The 18,032-nt window shown below is 37.9% G+C and overlaps 1 protein-coding gene across 2 annotated transcripts in view; it reads right to left on the bottom strand.

The window, feature by feature from the left end:
• Positions 1-18,032, bottom strand: part of WDR44 (WD repeat domain 44) — an 81,309-nt gene that overhangs the window by 44,741 nt on the left and 18,536 nt on the right. For both annotated transcript variants that reach the window (XM_040468029.1, XM_040468031.1), the window contains exon 2: positions 6,134-6,167. In XM_040468029.1, the coding sequence (XP_040323963.1) occupies positions 6,134-6,167 (34 nt within the window). The remainder of the gene's footprint in view (positions 1-6,133; positions 6,168-18,032) is intronic.

Below are 18,032 nucleotides of genomic sequence, written 5' to 3'. Positions count from 1 at the left end.
GATGACTTCCTTTCTTTAAAATTCTGTTTAAGGGGCGCCTGAGTGGCTCAGTCGGTTAAGCGGCCAACTTCAGGTCAGGTCATAATCTCACAGTGCGTGGGTTCAAGCCCCACATCGGACTCTCTGTTCTTTAGCGTGGAGCCCACTTCGGATCGTCTGTCTCCCTCTCTCTCTCTCTCTCTCCCTCAAAAATAAATTTAAAAACATTAAAATTCTTTTTAAGATGGGTACAAATTAGAAAATACAGTATTGATAAAGCAAAGGCCCATAGAGCTTAGATGTTTGTATACTGAAGACGGCCCAGAGATTTTATGTCAACTGGGACAATCTGATTTGTGTAAGGTTACCAATCAGCAATTTTCTATTTTTGTACAGCAATCAGATATTTTCCTTTAAAAGTGCCCCTCTTTTTAACATTAAAAACCATACCGGAAGATAAGAACTACCAAGCACCTCTGTAGCTTAAAAAGATTCAGGATTTAAACAAAGGGTTGAGTCAGAATTGTTCTTTTTCCCAGAGTATTGCTCCATAAATATGCATAAATATAAAAGTACATAATGCAGAAAACCACAGAGAATAGTTTTCTTAAAAGCTCTACATGTTTTAGATGAAAGCAATCAAGACAAGAAGTTAAATCAAGTCCCCCCAAACAGTAAGAGATGAAAAAAATTAAACCCACCAAAAATACATATATATCTACGTATACATTCATATACACATACGTACATATATATATATATTTGGGAGGTCAGAGACGGTAGAAATGGATACAGTTTTTCTGCTGGAAAAAAATTCTGGTAAAACAAGACAATCGTACATTTGCAAATGCAGCACAGTATTTATCTCCATCCTAAATTGTCACTACATTTACTAAAGTATAGCAATTTGAGTGCTACTAACAACACTAAGAAAAAAAACTTTTCATAATTTTTATACACAACATAGAGTTAAAAAAGGTCACTATAACCATTTTTGACAGATAAGCAACCTAAGGCACATAAGGATGTATATAAGTATCAAGGTAGCACTTATACAAGTATTAGGATATGATCATGATCGGTGCCGTGATAAAATTACTCCAGATCAATATAATGCTGAAGATTTAATGTGCTAGAGAAATTTATGTAGAACTTCTGATATCTTCAAGCTTAAAAGCTGTTTCATGGAATTTTAAGTGTCAGGTAAAACCCAAACTACCACAACCCATGAGGGCCTACATCTTTGACATCTATATTTCTCACCTCCCTTGTCCACCACAACCCCACAATTACATTTTGGCCAACTGGATGGTTCTTTACCATCCTTAGAGCGATAGCTCAAGTGTTTTTAGAAAAGGGTGCCTGGGTGGCTCAGTTGGTTAAGCATCTGTCTGACTCTTGATCTCATCTCAGGTCTTGATCTCAGGGTCATGAGTTCAAGCCTTACAGAGGACTCTCTGCGCTGGGTCTGAAGCCTACATTAAAACAAACAAACAAACAAACAAACAAACAAACAAAAAATGCTTTCCCTAACCACCTTAAAATAGCCTTACCTGCTTAACTTTCTATCACATTATCATATTTTCTGTTTCTTCATTGCAGTTATCACCATCTGAAACAACCTTGTTTACTTATTTATTTTTTTTGTCTCTTCCCTGCCCCACTAAAACGTAAGCTCTATGAGAACAGAGACTTTTTCTGTCTACCACTGCACAGCCAGTACCTAAAAGAGTGCTGGGCAAAAGTAACCATTTGCTAAATGAATGTCGAATAACACATGCCTCTGGCTTTTCTTCAGTAAATATACATATCTTAAGTTTACATATCCTTTAATCAAATCCTGGTTTTAAACTGAAAAAGAACAACTCTAATCAAAACCAATTAGTAAGATAATCTTGACAAGACCAGGGAGAGAGAATACTTGAAAGCTGATGGTCATTAAGAACAGTTAATGAATAGTAGAGAAACACCTTCAGCTGTCGTATGAATTAAGTATATTTATCCAATTATCCTCCAATAATTGTTCATTAATAGGAAAATCAGAAGCACTGCACAACATAATCCCATGAGTATGTTTCCTAAGTTAACCAAAGCAAAAATACACACTCATAATTCCTGTACCTCGATTTAATTTGTTTTAATTAAGTATTTAGAAGGGTCACAGATTAACATTCTCACACTGATCAAAACTGCCAAGCAGTGGGGCACCTGGGTGGCTCAGTTGGTTACATGTCCGACTTTGGCTCAGGTCATGACCTCAGGTCATGAGTTCGAGTCCTGCATTGGGCTCTCTCCTGTCAATACAGAGCCTGCTTTGGATCCTCTGTCCCCCTCTCTCTCTCTGCTCCACCCCACTCTCAAAAATAAACATAAAAAAAAAAAAAACTGCCAAGCTAAGCAGCGATTGCACTTCTATCTTACTTGGCTTTAACAAAACTCTCCTGGACTTTGAACCTTTGAAAGGTATCAACCTCTATAAGGTAAACTGTGATTAAGTCACAAGTTTAATGGAGTGATATGGCACCTACCAGAGGATCTAATCTCCAGAGAAGTTAATCAGAAGATTTCTCAGTAAAACCTAATTTGGGGTTTATATAGTCATCTATGACTCTCAGTGGTGTGTAAGGTCCAGGTCCTTCCCCTAGCATCTTGATCAGGCTTGGGAGATGAAACAGTGGAAGCCAAAAATGTGCCTGCAGACAACCAACACCAGCTTAGACTTCACACACTCCTCACTTATCACCTCCTTCTGGAGATGGGCCTGCCCCACTACTAAAGCACAGGGCCTACTAAATCCCAGCTTCCCACCATTAGGCCGTTTCTTGAACCCCTGCCGATCACAACCTCAGAAACACACGTCCTTAAAAGGTATGGTAGATCATTCAATTTCTAGTCATTCACACCACGGTTTCCCTCCACGTCTGTTGGATATTAGAGAGCTGCGTGGACCCTCCTCACAGTATTCAGTTCTATGACTAGAGCTTTTAATTTTAATAAGCACATCCAACAAAAGACTAATCATTTTCACAAATCATTTGTACAAAAGTAATCTACGCTCAAGGAAATCTTAATTATTATTTACTAAAGAAGAGTAAGCTAAAAATGTTAGCTATTGAGGCATCTGGCTGGCTTAGTTGGTGGAGCATGCAGCTCTTGATCTCAGGGCTGTGAGTTTAAGCCCCGTGTTGGGTGTAGAGAATGTTTAAACAAACTTACAAAAACTCTTTAAAAAATAAAATAAAATAAAAATGCTAGTTATTAAAAAATTCAGGTCACTTCTAGTTTTTAGTAGTGAGGAATGGGAAGGTATTAACAGTGACTAAAGTGAAATTTTATTTATTTTTAAAAATTTATTTATTGCCTTTTTTTTTTCCAGTTATTTCTACCCTCAACGTGGGGCTCAAACTCAAGACCCTGAGATCAAGAGTCCCATGCTCTTCCGATTGAGCCAGCCAGGTGCCCCAAAAATGAAATTTTAAAAAAACGTTTTAGAGATGTGATCTCTACTCTTTTTTGCTGAGAAAAGTTAAAAAACAAAAACAAAAACAAACAAAAAAACAAGAAACAACTCTTAAATAGTGGTCATGTCCATCCACCGATTCCTATCAATGTGATCCCTTTGTCCAAGTCTCCAGTCTTGACATTCTAACTGCCTCTTAACAGCTCTCTGCACTTAGTCTCTTCCCTCCAAACTGTCTCCCACCCTTCCACCACTTATCTTTCCATTAGTTCCTCCATAAACAAAACAAAACAAAACAAAACAAAACAAAACAAAACAAAACTCTGAAGAGCACAACTGTAAGACGTATAAAACCTGACTTTTAAAATGTCTTGCTTCAAAATTTTAAAGCCCAGAGTTCTTAACCTGACATTCAAGGTTGATCGAAATCTGGCCCCACTTTACTTCTCCATCATTTTACCACTGAAACGTTTACATGGGTCACGCCAGTCTTTCAATGCTCCCAGCAAATTCTATACCTTTGCATCGTAATGAGCTCATGCTACTGCCTAACATACAATGCTTTCCCAGTTTTTCTCTGCCTATGCAGATTTCTCCCAATTTTCAAAGCCAGGCACAAGTTCTACCTCTTCCCTGAAACTTTTCCCTGATACACCGGGTACCTGTGCTCTCATGATTGTTCTATCTTCCCTTCCCCTTCCAAACTCGTTGTGGCACTTCAAGTTTATTCTATTCTACAAATCATCAAAAATCATCTATTTTGATTCTACAAATCATCTAAATTTTCTTTGGATTGCTTAAAATATCAATAGGTGTGCTGCTATACATGATATGCATTCAATAGTCAGAGTACATTCACACCACAGACTACCATTTAACAATACAAAGGAATAAACCGTTGATAACACGCAACGACTTGGATCTCAATCCTTTGAGCCAATCTCAAAAAGTCACACACTATATGACTGAAGTTATAGGACATTCTCAAATGACAACATTACAGAAATGGAAAAGAGCTTATGGGCTGCCTGAGGTTAGGGATGATTTGAGGTAGATGGCGGGTGTGACTTTTATAAAAGGGTACATAGCTCAAGGGAGAGCTTTGCGGTGATGAAATAGACCTCCATTCTGTGGTGGTAGTTACACAAATATACATATGTAATAAACTGAAGCAGAACTATACACTCATATTGTACCAATGTCAAATTTCTGGTTTTGGTATTGTACTATAATTGAGATATTGTACTATAATTAAGATATAACCACTGGGTGAAATGGGTGAAAGATACACAGGAGTTCTCTGTACTATGTTTGCAGCTTCTTGTATCTATAATTATTTCAAAATGAAAAGTAAAAACGAACACTATCCAACTGCATGTTTATTTACTAAATATGTATATTTTCTAACTTTATTCAAGTTAAGCACAATCTATAATTACTGAGATAAAGTAAATTTCCCAAACCTGTTTGTTACAACCTAAAAACATCTTAGAGCTAAGTGGCTCTTAAAACCTACAAGCATAAACAGCAATTGTCTCTGGATATGGGGATTGGGAGGTGGCAGATGAGGAATGGGAGGGAAGCTACATTTTCAACCATCTACTTTTTGTACTAGACAAATTTTCATCATGTCCACGCATTATTTTTAAAAATTGTTTTTATCAAATACAAGTAAATTTTTATAAAATAGAAGAACTAATTCTCCTTAAGCATTCAGTTTAAGAAAAAGAACATTACCATTAGCTTCCAATCTCTTAAATACCCTTCTCCATCTTCATTACATTCTTTCTCCCTGAGAGATGACTGATACCTTCAAACTTTGTGTTTATTATTCCCTTGCTGTTCTTTATAGTTTTACTATGTTTGTATCTTTAAAGAATATATTCTTTAATTTTACATGGTTTTGAACTTAATATAAATGGAGTATTACTGTATGTATCTTACTGTGACTTGTTCTTTTCCCCCACTCAACGCTATGGTGCTGAATTCATCCATGGCATCGTACGTAATGAATTCATTCATATCTACTGCTGTAGAGGATGCCACATGAACATGCCACAATTATCAAAAAGATCGGTATCCAATGTGTATAAATAGAAGGTAAGAATACTGGTAGTAAAAAAAAAAAAAAAATCGGCACATTTGAGATTATATATACATTATATACAGACATACACAAACATACACAAACAGTATGTACTCTATTTGACGTAAATAGTTCTGTTGGGTGATGTTCTTGGCCTTAAAATGGCTCTCATTGGCACAGTATCTCATAATGTCTCAACACCAAACTTCTTTGCTTGGATATAAGGCTGGGATTGCTTTTTATATATAATGATGATACCAATGCATGTGCCCATAAGAAGTATAAAAGTGTTTTGGTTATTCCACATTTTTGTCATGCAAGTATTACTTTTTCAATTAACACACACGTATTTTATAGTATTCTTTTATTCTAAACATTATAAAACAAATGGAAATTAGTGGAAATCTAAAAAACGTACAATCCTTTTCCTCATAGCACAATATTTGTTATTTCTAGAGCACCCAACCACACCTAGTAAGATACAGTGACAATACTATTTAACAAAAATAATAAGCAACAGAAAAGCAAGAAAATTTACATAAAATAGAAAAATGAGTGAAAAGTACACACAATTTGTAGAAATAGAATTCTCAGAAAACACAGCTTACCTTTAATGTTGAAATCCCAACCTTTCCTGGAGACCTGTATAGAAATAAAAGGAAGGAGGTATTGAATAGTGGAGGCAAGAAGGGAAATACATCTACACACTTATTAAAGACAAGCCCACATTTTAAAACTTATATACTTTGTGATTGAAAAAAGTCTTCTGTGCACATAGCAAATGTAGAAAACATAAAAAAGAGAGAAGAAAATTAAAGTGACCTATAATCCTACGATCTAGGGATTTGAGTATGTACCTTTTGTCTTCCCATATACATATGATGTATAATACTATAATAAACATCCTTGTAAATAAAATTGGGGCACCTGGGTGGCTCAGTCGGTTAAGCATCTCTTGGTTTTGGCTTAGGTAATGCTCTCGTGGTTCGTGAGTTCGAGCCCTACATCCAGCTCTGCACAGAGCGCACTTTTGGGATTCTCTCCCTCCCTCCTTCTCTTTCAAAATAAATAAATAAACTTTATTATTATTATTTTTTTTAATTTTTTTTTCAACGTTTATTTATTTTTGGGACAGAGAGAGACAGAGCATGAATGGGGGAGGGGCAGAGAGAGAGGGAGACACAGAATCGGAAACAGGCTCCAGGCTCTGAGCCATCAGCCCAGAGCCCGACGCGGGGCTCGAACTCCCGGACTGCGAGATCGTGACCTGGCTGAAGTCGGACGCTTAACCGACTGCGCCACCCAGGCGCCCCAATAAACTTTAAAATAAGCATCCTTCATAAATAAAATTGTGTGCTCTTCCATGATAATTTTTTTTAAGTGTATTTATTTTGAGAGAGAGAGAATCCCAAGCAGGCTCTGTGCCGTCAGCACGGAGCCTGATGATCCCACAGAACTGTGAGATCATGACTGGAGTCGAAATCAAGAGCTGGATGCTTAACCGACTGAGCCACCCAGGTGCCCCCATGATAAATTTCCTTAAAATAAATTTTCTAAAAGTGGAATTGCAGGTCAAAAGTATACATATTTTTCAGCATTTTGAGAAACTTTCAAAGCGCCCTTCAGAACAGTTGTACCAGTTTATACTCTCACTGCTCTGAGTAGCAGGCTCCAGGCTCTGAGCTGTCAGCACAGAGCCGGATGCGGAGTGAACTTGGGAAGGGCAAGATCATGACCTAGGCCAAAGTCAGACTCTTAACCAACTGAGCCACCCAGGTGCCCCAGTAAGAAACACTTTTAAATGAATATTAATACGTCATTTCTAAAACTTTTTTTGTAAAATGTAATGATTACAGATGATACTTTATTTTGAAAGGCATCTTCAACATTATCAAATCAGATAGCCTCTTTTTACAGATAAAGAAACAGAGGTGCCCAGAGGTTAAATCAGTTTCCCCAAAGTCACATATTTAGGGGATAAACCAAGAGAAGCATCAAGTTCAACTACCATGCTCTTCAAATGGCAAACTGAGTAATCCATATTTGCTGTAGCAATCTTGAACTTCTAATCAAAACTTAATGTGATAAAAAAAGTATTTTGGTCACTTAACAGAACATCAACCCCTTTATTCAACAAACACTTATGGAATATCTACTATGTACCAGGGACTACAGATATGAAGATGAATAAAACATAATTCTAGTTTAGGAGGTTTTTAAAGCTCGTTTAAAAAACAAAAAGGTAGGGGCGCCTGGGTGGCGCAGTCGGTTAAGCGTCCGACTTCAGCCAGGTCACGATCTCGCGGTCCGTGAGTTCGAGCCCCGCGTCGGGCTCTGGGCTGATGGCTCGGAGCCTGGAGCCTGTTTCCGATTCTGTGTCTCCCTCTCTCTCTGCCCCTCCCCCATTCATGCTCTGTCTCTCTCTGTCCCAAAAATAAATAAACCTTGAAAAAAAAAAAAAAAAATTTAAAAAAAAAAAAAACAAAAAGGTAGTAGGGGCACCTGGGCTGCACAGTCGGTTGAGCATCTGAATCTTGATTTCGGCTCAAGTTATAATCCCAGGGTCATGGGATCGAACCCCACATCGAGAGCATAGAGCCTGCTTAAGACTCTTTCACCCTCTGCCCCTCTCCCTGGCTCATGTTCTCTCTCTCTAAAACAAAACAAAACAAAAAAAAGGTAGCTATATAAAATAGTGCTGACCATTTAACCGTAGTGCGCAGACAATATAATTTCATGTTGACAAAGGACAATTTGCAGAAATGAAAAATATATTCCCAATTATTTGGCTTCCCTGGCATACCTATACAGTACTGCTATGTAACAAAATCCTCTTTATCTAGGGGTGATTAGGACCAAAGCTACTCTGATTTAAAAAAAGAAAAGAAAAAAAAAAGTGTTTGACTCTTGATTTTGGCTCAGGTCATGATCTCATTTTTTGAGTCTGAGCCCCAGCACTGGGCTCTGCGCTGAAGGTGTGGAGCTGGCTTGAGAGTCTTTCTCTCCCCCTCCCCTGCTCTCTCTCAAAATAAATAAACTTAAAAAAAAAAAAAAAAAAGAGGGGTGCCTGGGTGGCTCAGTGGGTTGTTTTCAGCTCTTGGTTTAGGCTCAGGTTGTGATATCACTGTTTATAAGTTCAAGCCCCGCATTGGGCTCTGTGCTGATAGCGCAGTCTGCTTTGGATTCTCTTCTCCTGGGCTCACTGCCCCTCTCTCTCCCTCCCTCTCCTTCTCTCTCTTTCGCGCGTGCACACGCACTATCTCTCAAAACTAAGTTAGCATTAAAAAAACTAAAAAAAAAAGAGAAAAGATTCTACACAAAGGATGTCTAAATGTAAGTGGAAATCAAAAGAACAAAAATAAAAACAAAAAACCTCGAAGGTTATCCAATTTCTACATGGCACATATTTTGACTGTCAATTAGAAAACATAAATCACCTGCCTCAGAGGTGTAACAGCAAATGGAAATAAGATTAAAAAAACCTTAAGCCCCAGGGCACCTGGGTGGCTCAGTTGGTTAAGCATCTGACTTTGGCTCAGGTCATGATCTTGAGGCCTGTGGGTTCAAGCCCTGCATTGGGCTCTGTTCTGACAGCTTGGAGCCTGCTTAGGAGTCTGTCTCCCTCTCTCCTCTCTCTGCCCTTCCCCTGCTTGTACTCTCTCTCTCTCAAAAATAAACATGAAAAAAAAGGTTTTTTTTTTTAAATACCTTAAGCCCCATATGAAGTAGACAGTAGAAGAAAAAGAAAATCTGCCTTCCCATGACCCTCGTCACTTCAAGAAATCTGACCAGGTTTTTTATTTTATTCTTTTTTTAAGTTTATTTATTTATTTTGAGAGAGAGAGAGAGCACAAGCAGGGAAGGGGCTGAGAGGGAGAGAGAATCCCAAGCAGGTTCCACGCTGTCAGCATAGAGCCTGATGTAGGGCTTGAACTCACAAACCATGAGATCATGACTTGAGCAGAAATCAAGAGTCAGACGCTTGGGGCGCCTGGGTGGCTCAGTCGGTTCAGTGTCCGACTTCGGCCCAGGTCATAATCTCACAGTTCGTGAGTCTGAGCCCAGCGTCGGGCTCTGTGCTGACAGCTCAGAGCCTGGAGCCTGCTCCGGATTTTGTGTCTCCCTCTCTCTCTGTCCCTCCCCTGCTCGCTGTCAAAATAAAGAAACATTTAAAAATTAACGGGGCGCGTGGGTGGCGCAGTCGGTTAAGCGTCTGACTTCAGCCAGGTCACAATCTCGCGGTCCGTGAGTTCGAGCCCCGCGTCGGGCTCTGGGCTGATGGCTCAGAGCCTGGAGCCTGTTTCCGATTCTGTGTCTCCCTCTCTCTCTGCCCCTCCCCTGTTCATGCTCTGTCTCTCTCTGTCCCAAAAATAAATAAACGTTGAAAAAAAAAATTAAAAAAAAAAAGAAAAAAGACGCTTAATCAACTGAGCCACTCAGGCGCCCCTGACCAGTTTTTTTTAGCTGTCAAAAAAAGAAAAACACACACAGAATGGGGAACTACATTTATCTCTTGTATGTAACATTTAATAAAGGGTACTTTTTGGCTATTGATTCACAGGGTCTAAATTATGGACTAATTGTTGACACACATAGAAATATTCCAGATTGGTGCTAACAGGGCTTTACCTATGCGTGTACAAACTATAAAATTTATTATTTTTGAGAGCTAAGGGGATATAGTGAAAAGAGCAAGAGCTTTCAAGCATATGGCCCCTGCTTAAATTAAATATTCTTCCTACCATTTACTCTATGTGTGATCTTGATGAAATCACTTAATTTGTCCAAGCCTCAATCTCCTCTGTAAAACAGGGTAAAAGCACTCTACTTCATAGACCTTTCTGTAAGCACTAAATGAGAGCACATGGGGCACACACAGTAAGTGGTAGTTTCTTCAGCAGCTTCGAATTGCTTCATCGAAATTCACAAATGAGGACCTTCAGCAAGTTTCTCTAAGGTACTTTAGCAGTCTGTTGGTAGTGGGGAGACTGAGACCAATTTCTTAAACACAGAAAAGATACCCTACAGGCTGTCAAATTCCAGTCCACCTACTAACAGGGAATTCGAGAAAAACCAGATTATATTGAGCTGGTGATTAAAATGGGATCCGGCTTACATTTTGTGATGGCATTAAACAAAAAACTAATAACAAAAGACAGTCATGTTTGAGACATATTTTAAATGTTACAAAGTTGTTATGATCTTGATAGGCAGTAAAACAGCTTCTTCTAGGCTAATCAAGCCTAAAATTGTCTTTAATAGGGGTAGCCTATATGACCAGGATTCTTTTGTGATACATTTTTTTGATCCATTTATAGAACACTGGCATCTAGTAAAAAGTGAAAGCGTATTTATAATTTGTAAAGTTGGCTAAAACAACGTGTATGATTTGTATCATGTACCAAGATGAGAAAGGAACAATGCGTTTCACCCTAAGAAACAGTAAATCATAATTTAGTATTCCCACAGGAAGTATTCCTAATGGGGCATTATAATAATAACGAAACAACGGCCATCTTTTATTAAGCATGTGCCAAAACCTTGCTAAGACTTGACTTAGTTTTAACTTCTTTTGTCCTCACAACTTTCCTATGAGGTAGTGTTATCACGTTCCCTATTATACACAACAACACATTTGAGGCTTGGGTCAGATTAGGTCACCTAAATTGCACTGCTAGTAAATTGTAGGGCCAGAATCTGACCCCAGGCAGTCTGACTCTAAGAGCCCACTCTCTCAAATACTTTGCAATATTGCCTCGTTTCCGGGCAAGGTCTTAAAAGATGATGATTATGAAAATACTATAATTGGCGCTATGAACACCAAAGTAAAGGCAATTAGTGCTGCTTCTTGGGTTGGACTAGACTAAGTCAAAGGCTCTGAATCCTGATCTGCCTTTAACAACTACAATTAACACCTAATTGATTTGGCACTGCTAGGGAATAAAATAATGAAATGCTCCATATATAAAAGTTCAAGAGTGATGAAGCTTCTCTTTTAGTGCCAAACTTCTGAAAGTATTTTAATGATTTTTGAATTTCCATTTCAAAAGCAGCTTGTAAATAAGTACATTATAGGCTAAGCCTTGCCCTTCCAGTAATCTTTCCCTTGCAAATACCTTCTTAAACAAAGGATATACAATTTTCCCTTTCTTACTGACCTGGAGTAATTATGCTCAAATACCACACTATGTTTTAATATAGTAATGCCCTCCAGAGACATTTATTTGCAGGGAATTTATTTGCCTTCACACTACAGGACCCCAGGCTATTATGCCTGGAATGTCTGTGTTTTACAGTTTTGCATCACTTTCCTCAATTTAAGTGGTCACTTTAATTGGTCACTTCTTCCAGTTGGCCATGTGCCTGTCTTTAAAAGCTTCCCTCCCTTTCTAATTTTTGCTTCTAATCTGCGTTGAGCTGGGAAACCAGGTTTTTAAAAATGGAATTGTACGGTAAAGGAAGAATCCAGAGATTCTCAGTAAAAGTCTCCCGCGAAAAAATTTTTACACAACTTTACTGTGGACTTCATGGCACATTGTTTGATTGGTCAGGGGCTGTTTAAGTGATTATTTCTTATTTTCAGCTGTACTGGAGAATCTATTACCAAAGAAGTGGCTGTCAGGTAAGCAAGGTGTCACTAATCTTTGGTATCCCTGGACAACCACTCAAGTCTTCTCTGTTTCTCAGTCTCTGACTTCAAAGTAGAGATAAGAACATTATACTATTTCAAGGTGATTATGTGCCTAAAGAAAACAACTATTCATGTTCAAGTTTGGAGACAGGAGAAATGAGCATCTAGAGGTCAAGAAAATTAAGTTCTATTCTAGGTTTTCCCAACCAACTAGCTACATGACCTTTAAGCATGAGTTTTTAGACTTCCCATAATTTTAGAAAATTTTAAGACCCTTCATTAGTTTGAGAGTGAAGGTGTTAATTTATACCATGATTAATGACCTAAATTTTATATCCTCTGATATCCCTTAAAATTGAGAAAAATTGTAGGAAACACTGACATAATCCAACACACATACATCCTGAAATGCCCAGTAATACTTTGATACATCTAGTTAAGTAGAAAAATAGTCCTTCAAGATTTCTGTAGATACTAATTATAGCAAATTAGATTCCTCCTGTTTACAGGTTAAGGTCAGTAATTTTTCCCAGAAAAAGTCCAAATGCCTACATAAAATAACTTTTATTGCACCCCACACAAGAGAAATTTTGACGAAACTCTGAAATGGGGCACCTGGCTGGCTCAGTCGGTAAAACATGCAACTCTCAATCTCAGGGTCATGAGTTCAAGCTCCATGTTAAGGTATAGAGCCTACTTAAAAAAAAAAAAAAAAAAAAAACATAACAAAAAAAGAGGAAGAAAAGAAAAGAAACTCTGAAGTAACAGGTAGACATATTTAAGTATTGGTGGTATACCCCACTTAAATAAGACTTAAGAAACCAAAATGAGAGCTTCAAAAGTTCATTTTTTCATTTGAAAAGTTTTTATTGTAGGGTATTTTTAAATGAAATATTTTCAACACATTTAAATATCTGACAAAGCTTAATTCAAATAATAAACGTGCTTCTTATGAAGTTGAGCAAAAATATAAAGGGCTAAACTTCCTTGATTACCTAACAGTGTAAGAAAAACTTCCAACATACGAATACTAGTTACAAACACAGAAAATCTTTGATTTTTGCAGCAGTTTCTGAAACTGAAAACATGTCTACCAATTGTACTATTAAACATGAAAAACAAGCAATTTCTAAAACAGCTTCAAAATACAATCTGCTTTAAAAAAGTATCGGTACTCTGCTAAAAAAAAAAAAAACACCCTATACGGCTTACAGATCAAATATTAAAATTATTTTTAGTGTGGTTTCCACTCAGGTTTTGAATATAAAAGCAATTTTCAAATTTGTACTTCAGTAACTTACAATACAGATAGAATATCTTAATTCATTATACCTTAGTTTCTTTTTTTTTTTTTTTAATTTTTTTTTCAACGTTTATTTATTTTTGGAACAGAGAGAGACAGAGCATGAACGGGGGAGGGGCAGAGAGAGAGGGAGACACAGAATCGGAAACAGGCTCCAGGCTCCGAGCCATCAGCCCAGAGCCCGACGCGGGGCTCGAACTCACGGACCGCGAGATCGTGACCTGGCTGAAGTCGGACGCTTAACCGACTGCGCCACCCAGGCGCCCCTATACCTTAGTTTCTAAAAGACAGTTATTTTCACGTACTCGTTATGTTGAGTTTATACTAACAAAGCTCATGTTTGAATATAAAATAATGTGTGACAGATGCTTTCTCAGAGTCCCTATCCATTTAGCATTTTAATTACAGTTTTCCTTTTGCAGCTAGGGTATTTGTGTTTAGAACCAATTCATTTTAATGTCTGCACAACATTCATTATTTTTAAAATTTACGTGGCTTCAAAACATTGCTTTGTGGATTTTGCAAGACAGTATAGGAATTGTTTTTCTTTTATACACTCTGACCTGATCCAGCAATAGCCTTCACATACCTCAAGCAAAATTTCATTAGAATAATAAGTTCACTAATCCAAAGGTAGGTCCTGGATTTGGATCTGATGACAATAACCGCAACTTACCTAAAAGGTTGCCCACCAAGTTTCCACAGGAAGCACAAAACTCTGACAAAATAATACTGCATTCAATACAATTTCAGTGAACACTAACAAATATGCAAGCAACACGTTTTATTAACCCTCTTAGCTTGACTTTGGAACTTGCTAAACCTGACTCTCTGGTAATGTCGAGAACAGTACTCATTTACTTTAAAAAAACAAACTCAATCTCACAGAAAATGCATAGCACTAGGCTTTTTTCAAGAGATCTGGATGCACCATAACTGTGGGGTTTTCTGTCACAGGTGTTGCAAGTGAGTATCCTATCTATTGATGTTACCTAGCATCAAAAAAATTTACAGTAATCCCTCTCAAAATTCTAAAAGGACTTTAAAAAATCAGTCAGAAAGGAAGAATAATTTTTTTTAAGTGTTTGAAGGAAGCTTAAGAACCATTTAGACCGGGGCACCTGGCTGGCTCAGTGGGTAAAGCATGAGACTCTTGATCTCGGGGTTGTGTAAGTTCAAGTCCCACATTGGGTGTAGAGATTACTTAAAAATAAAATCTTAAAAACAAAAAACAAACCAACCAACCATTTAGACCAACAATCTCATTTCACATGTGAGGAAAAGAAGCTAAATAAGGTTAAATGAATGGTTAAATGAATCCATTCATTTAACCTTTACCTACTGCTTACCATGGACCAGCATTGTGCTAGGCACTACGTGTAAAACAGTGAACAAGGCCGACAGGATCCCCACCCTCCTAGAGCTTAAGCTAAGATCAAAGGCCTACTTAGTTAGGACTTGGACTCAAGTCTCTTTGCGGATTTTAACAACTCATGCAGCCTGTGAACTCACCCTAATAATTCTAAAAACCCTTCATGGTTTCACATGGGTAGGTAGCCAATCAAGTAAAACTGGCCATTTATTAAAGCCTTGATTACCTAAAATACCACCACAAATTTCCCAGGGAAGATTTGGGGATCCCAGAGACTGAAAGGGCAACATGACATCAATTTGGAAGTAGGACTATTAAGCTTAGCTACATAGTAAAAAAAAAAAACAACAAACCAAAAACTGAGAGCTGGAATCAGGAGATCTGTGTTTTAGTCCTGAATCTGCTAGTAACAAGGACTGTGGCCATAAAAATATATTCTGGGGGAGTTTTTCCAACTTTTAATTGTGGCCATTTCAAACATACACAAAATTGGGAGAATATTATGAACCCACATGTACAACATATCAACCATGTTCAATAATGATCAATATCAATACTCTTCCCTCCACACCCCTGCCATATTATTTTGAAGCAAATCCCAGAAATTGTTTTATTTTTACCCATAAAAATGTCATACGTATCTAAAAAAGATATTTTTTAAGACATAACCACAACACTATTACCAATTTAACAATACCTTATTATACAGTCATGATTCATACTTTGATACACAATTCATACTGCCCAGATTGTCTCAAGTATTTTTTACAGTTGGTTCATTTCAATTAATATCCAAATAAGGTTCACGTGTTACAATCAGTTGCTACGTCTCTCTCAATCAGTAGGTTCCCCTTCAATCTCTTTTATTTCTTGTTATTCATGTGTTGAAGAACTAGTTTATTCATCCTGAAGAGGATTTTTAGGGCAGTGAAACTATTCAGTATGATACTGTAATGGGGGATACCTGTCCTACATTTGTCAAAACCAGTAGAATGTACAACACCAAGTGTGAACCCTATGGCAAACTACGGACTATGTATGGGTGATTATGGTGCGTCAGTGTAGACTCCTCGATGGGTAACAAGTGTACCACTCTGGCAGAGGATGCTGGTAATGTGGGAGGCTCTGCATGTGTGCATGGGAGGAGGTAAATGGGGAATCTCTGTACCTTCCTTTCAATTTGGCTGCGAACCTGTAACTGCTTTAAAAATACAGTCTTTAAAAAAACACCCAAACAAACAACAGCAAACAAAGAAATGAGGTCGTCCATCCTGTAGAAATTTTCATGGTCTGAATTTTGTTGGTTGCATCTCCACCATGTCACATCATAAAAAATATTTTAAAGGAAAACCTTCACAAGAGGCTGGAGGGATGGAATGCGCACATACCCAAAGAAAACTGCAAGCACCTATAAGAACAATATCAGAAAGACTGGTGCTTAGAATGTGCTCGGATTAAAAAAAATTCCAGACACGGCTTTCCTGTATTTTAATTTATATTCAGAACAAGAACGACAAAAGGTGCGGGTCTGTTTACATGTAGACAAATAGTATAATATAAAAGGCTGCTCCAATTCTTTTTTTTCTAGTGAAGATTACCGATAGTCAAACCAGAAAAGGAAAAACAAATTGTAATGAGGAAACTGAATCCCAAAGCATTCAAGGAGATAAAAGTACCTAGATAATCTAAATGAGTTCAGTTCTCCCGTCCCAGACAAATTATATCCCAGCATACCCTAAGAATGTACACAGCTTCCTATCTAAAGCCTTTAAAGAATCAGGTAGGATAGAAGAGGAAAATGAGAAAAACACTCAATAGTCAATAATGGAAAGCAGGTAAATGCTAAAAACTATAAGCAGATTTGCTTGATGTCAATCCCAAGCAAAAAAAAAAAATTTTTTTTTTAATGTTTGTCTATTTTTGAGAGAGAGACAGACAGAACGTGAGCAGGGTAGGGGCTGAGAGAGAGAGGGAGATGGAGACACAGAATTGGAAGCAGGCTCCAGGTTGTGAGCGGTCAGCACAGAGCCCGACGTGTGGCTCGAACTCACAAAACTGCGAGATCATGACCTGAGCCGAAGTTGCACACTTAACAGACTAAGCCACCCAGGCACCCCATTTCCAAGCAAAATTCTTAAGCACACTGTTAAATGGTTTAAGGGCCCTAGGCATGGGTAAGATAATCATTAAGAGTCAGTAAGTATTCAGGACACCTTAGGTGGCTCAGTGGGTTAAGTGTCCAGACTCTGGATTTCAGCTCAGGTCATGATCTCACAGTTTCTGAGATCAAGCTCTGTCTCCCTCTCTCCTGCTTGCACATGTGCTCTCTCCCTCAAAATAAATAATAAACAAACCTAAAAAAGAAACAAAAACAAAAACCTAGTTTTAAAAAAAGAGTCAGTAAGCATTCACAGAAAGCCTGTCATACAAGATTAACCTAATTGCCTTTTTTGATAGGGTAATGGCTTAGAATATAAAGGGAATACTGTACACACGTGAAAAAAATTTGGATTTAAGCACTCAATTTTATAATATTCTCACCGATATCCTCTTTAAAAAAAAAAAGATTTCATTTTTATTTATTTATTTTTATTTGTGAGAAGAGGCAGAGCGTGAGCAGGGGAGGGGCAGAGAGAGAGGGAGACACAGAATCTGAAGTAGGCTCCAGGCTCTGAGCTGTTGGTATGGCGCCCAACGTGGGGCTCGAACCCACAAACTGCGAGATCATGACCTGAGCCGAAGTCAAACATTTAACCAATTGAGCCATCCAGGCACCCCAGAGATTTTATTTTTAAGTCATCTCTACACCCAAGTGAGCCTCGAACTCACAACTTTGAGATCAAGAGTCACATGCTCCACTGACTGAGCCAGCCAGGTCCCTCACAATAATATCCTTTTAGACAAGGATATTAACAAGGAGACGTTAAGCTACAATACACTTAGATGGGTTTGTAACTGATTGGACATTACTCAAAGTATGCTGATTAATGCATCAATAAAAAACCATAAGGAACTATCAAATAATTTCTACTGTACTCTATCCTACTTATTTTATTTTTTTAAGATTTTTTTTATTTTTTATTTTTAAGTAATCTCTACACCCAATGTGAGGCTCGAACTTATAACTCCAAGATCAAGAGTCACACCCTCTATGACTGAGCCAGTCAGGTGCCCCTATCCTACTTATTAATGTCTTGAATG

Source organism: Herpailurus yagouaroundi, unplaced genomic scaffold (genome assembly GCF_014898765.1).
Source record: "Herpailurus yagouaroundi ecotype Mexico unplaced genomic scaffold, PumYag 67641, whole genome shotgun sequence".
NCBI lineage: Eukaryota > Metazoa > Chordata > Mammalia > Carnivora > Felidae > Herpailurus > Herpailurus yagouaroundi.
The sequence above is the reverse complement of the archived record's forward strand: the minus strand, read 5'-3'. Positions and strand labels throughout refer to the sequence as shown.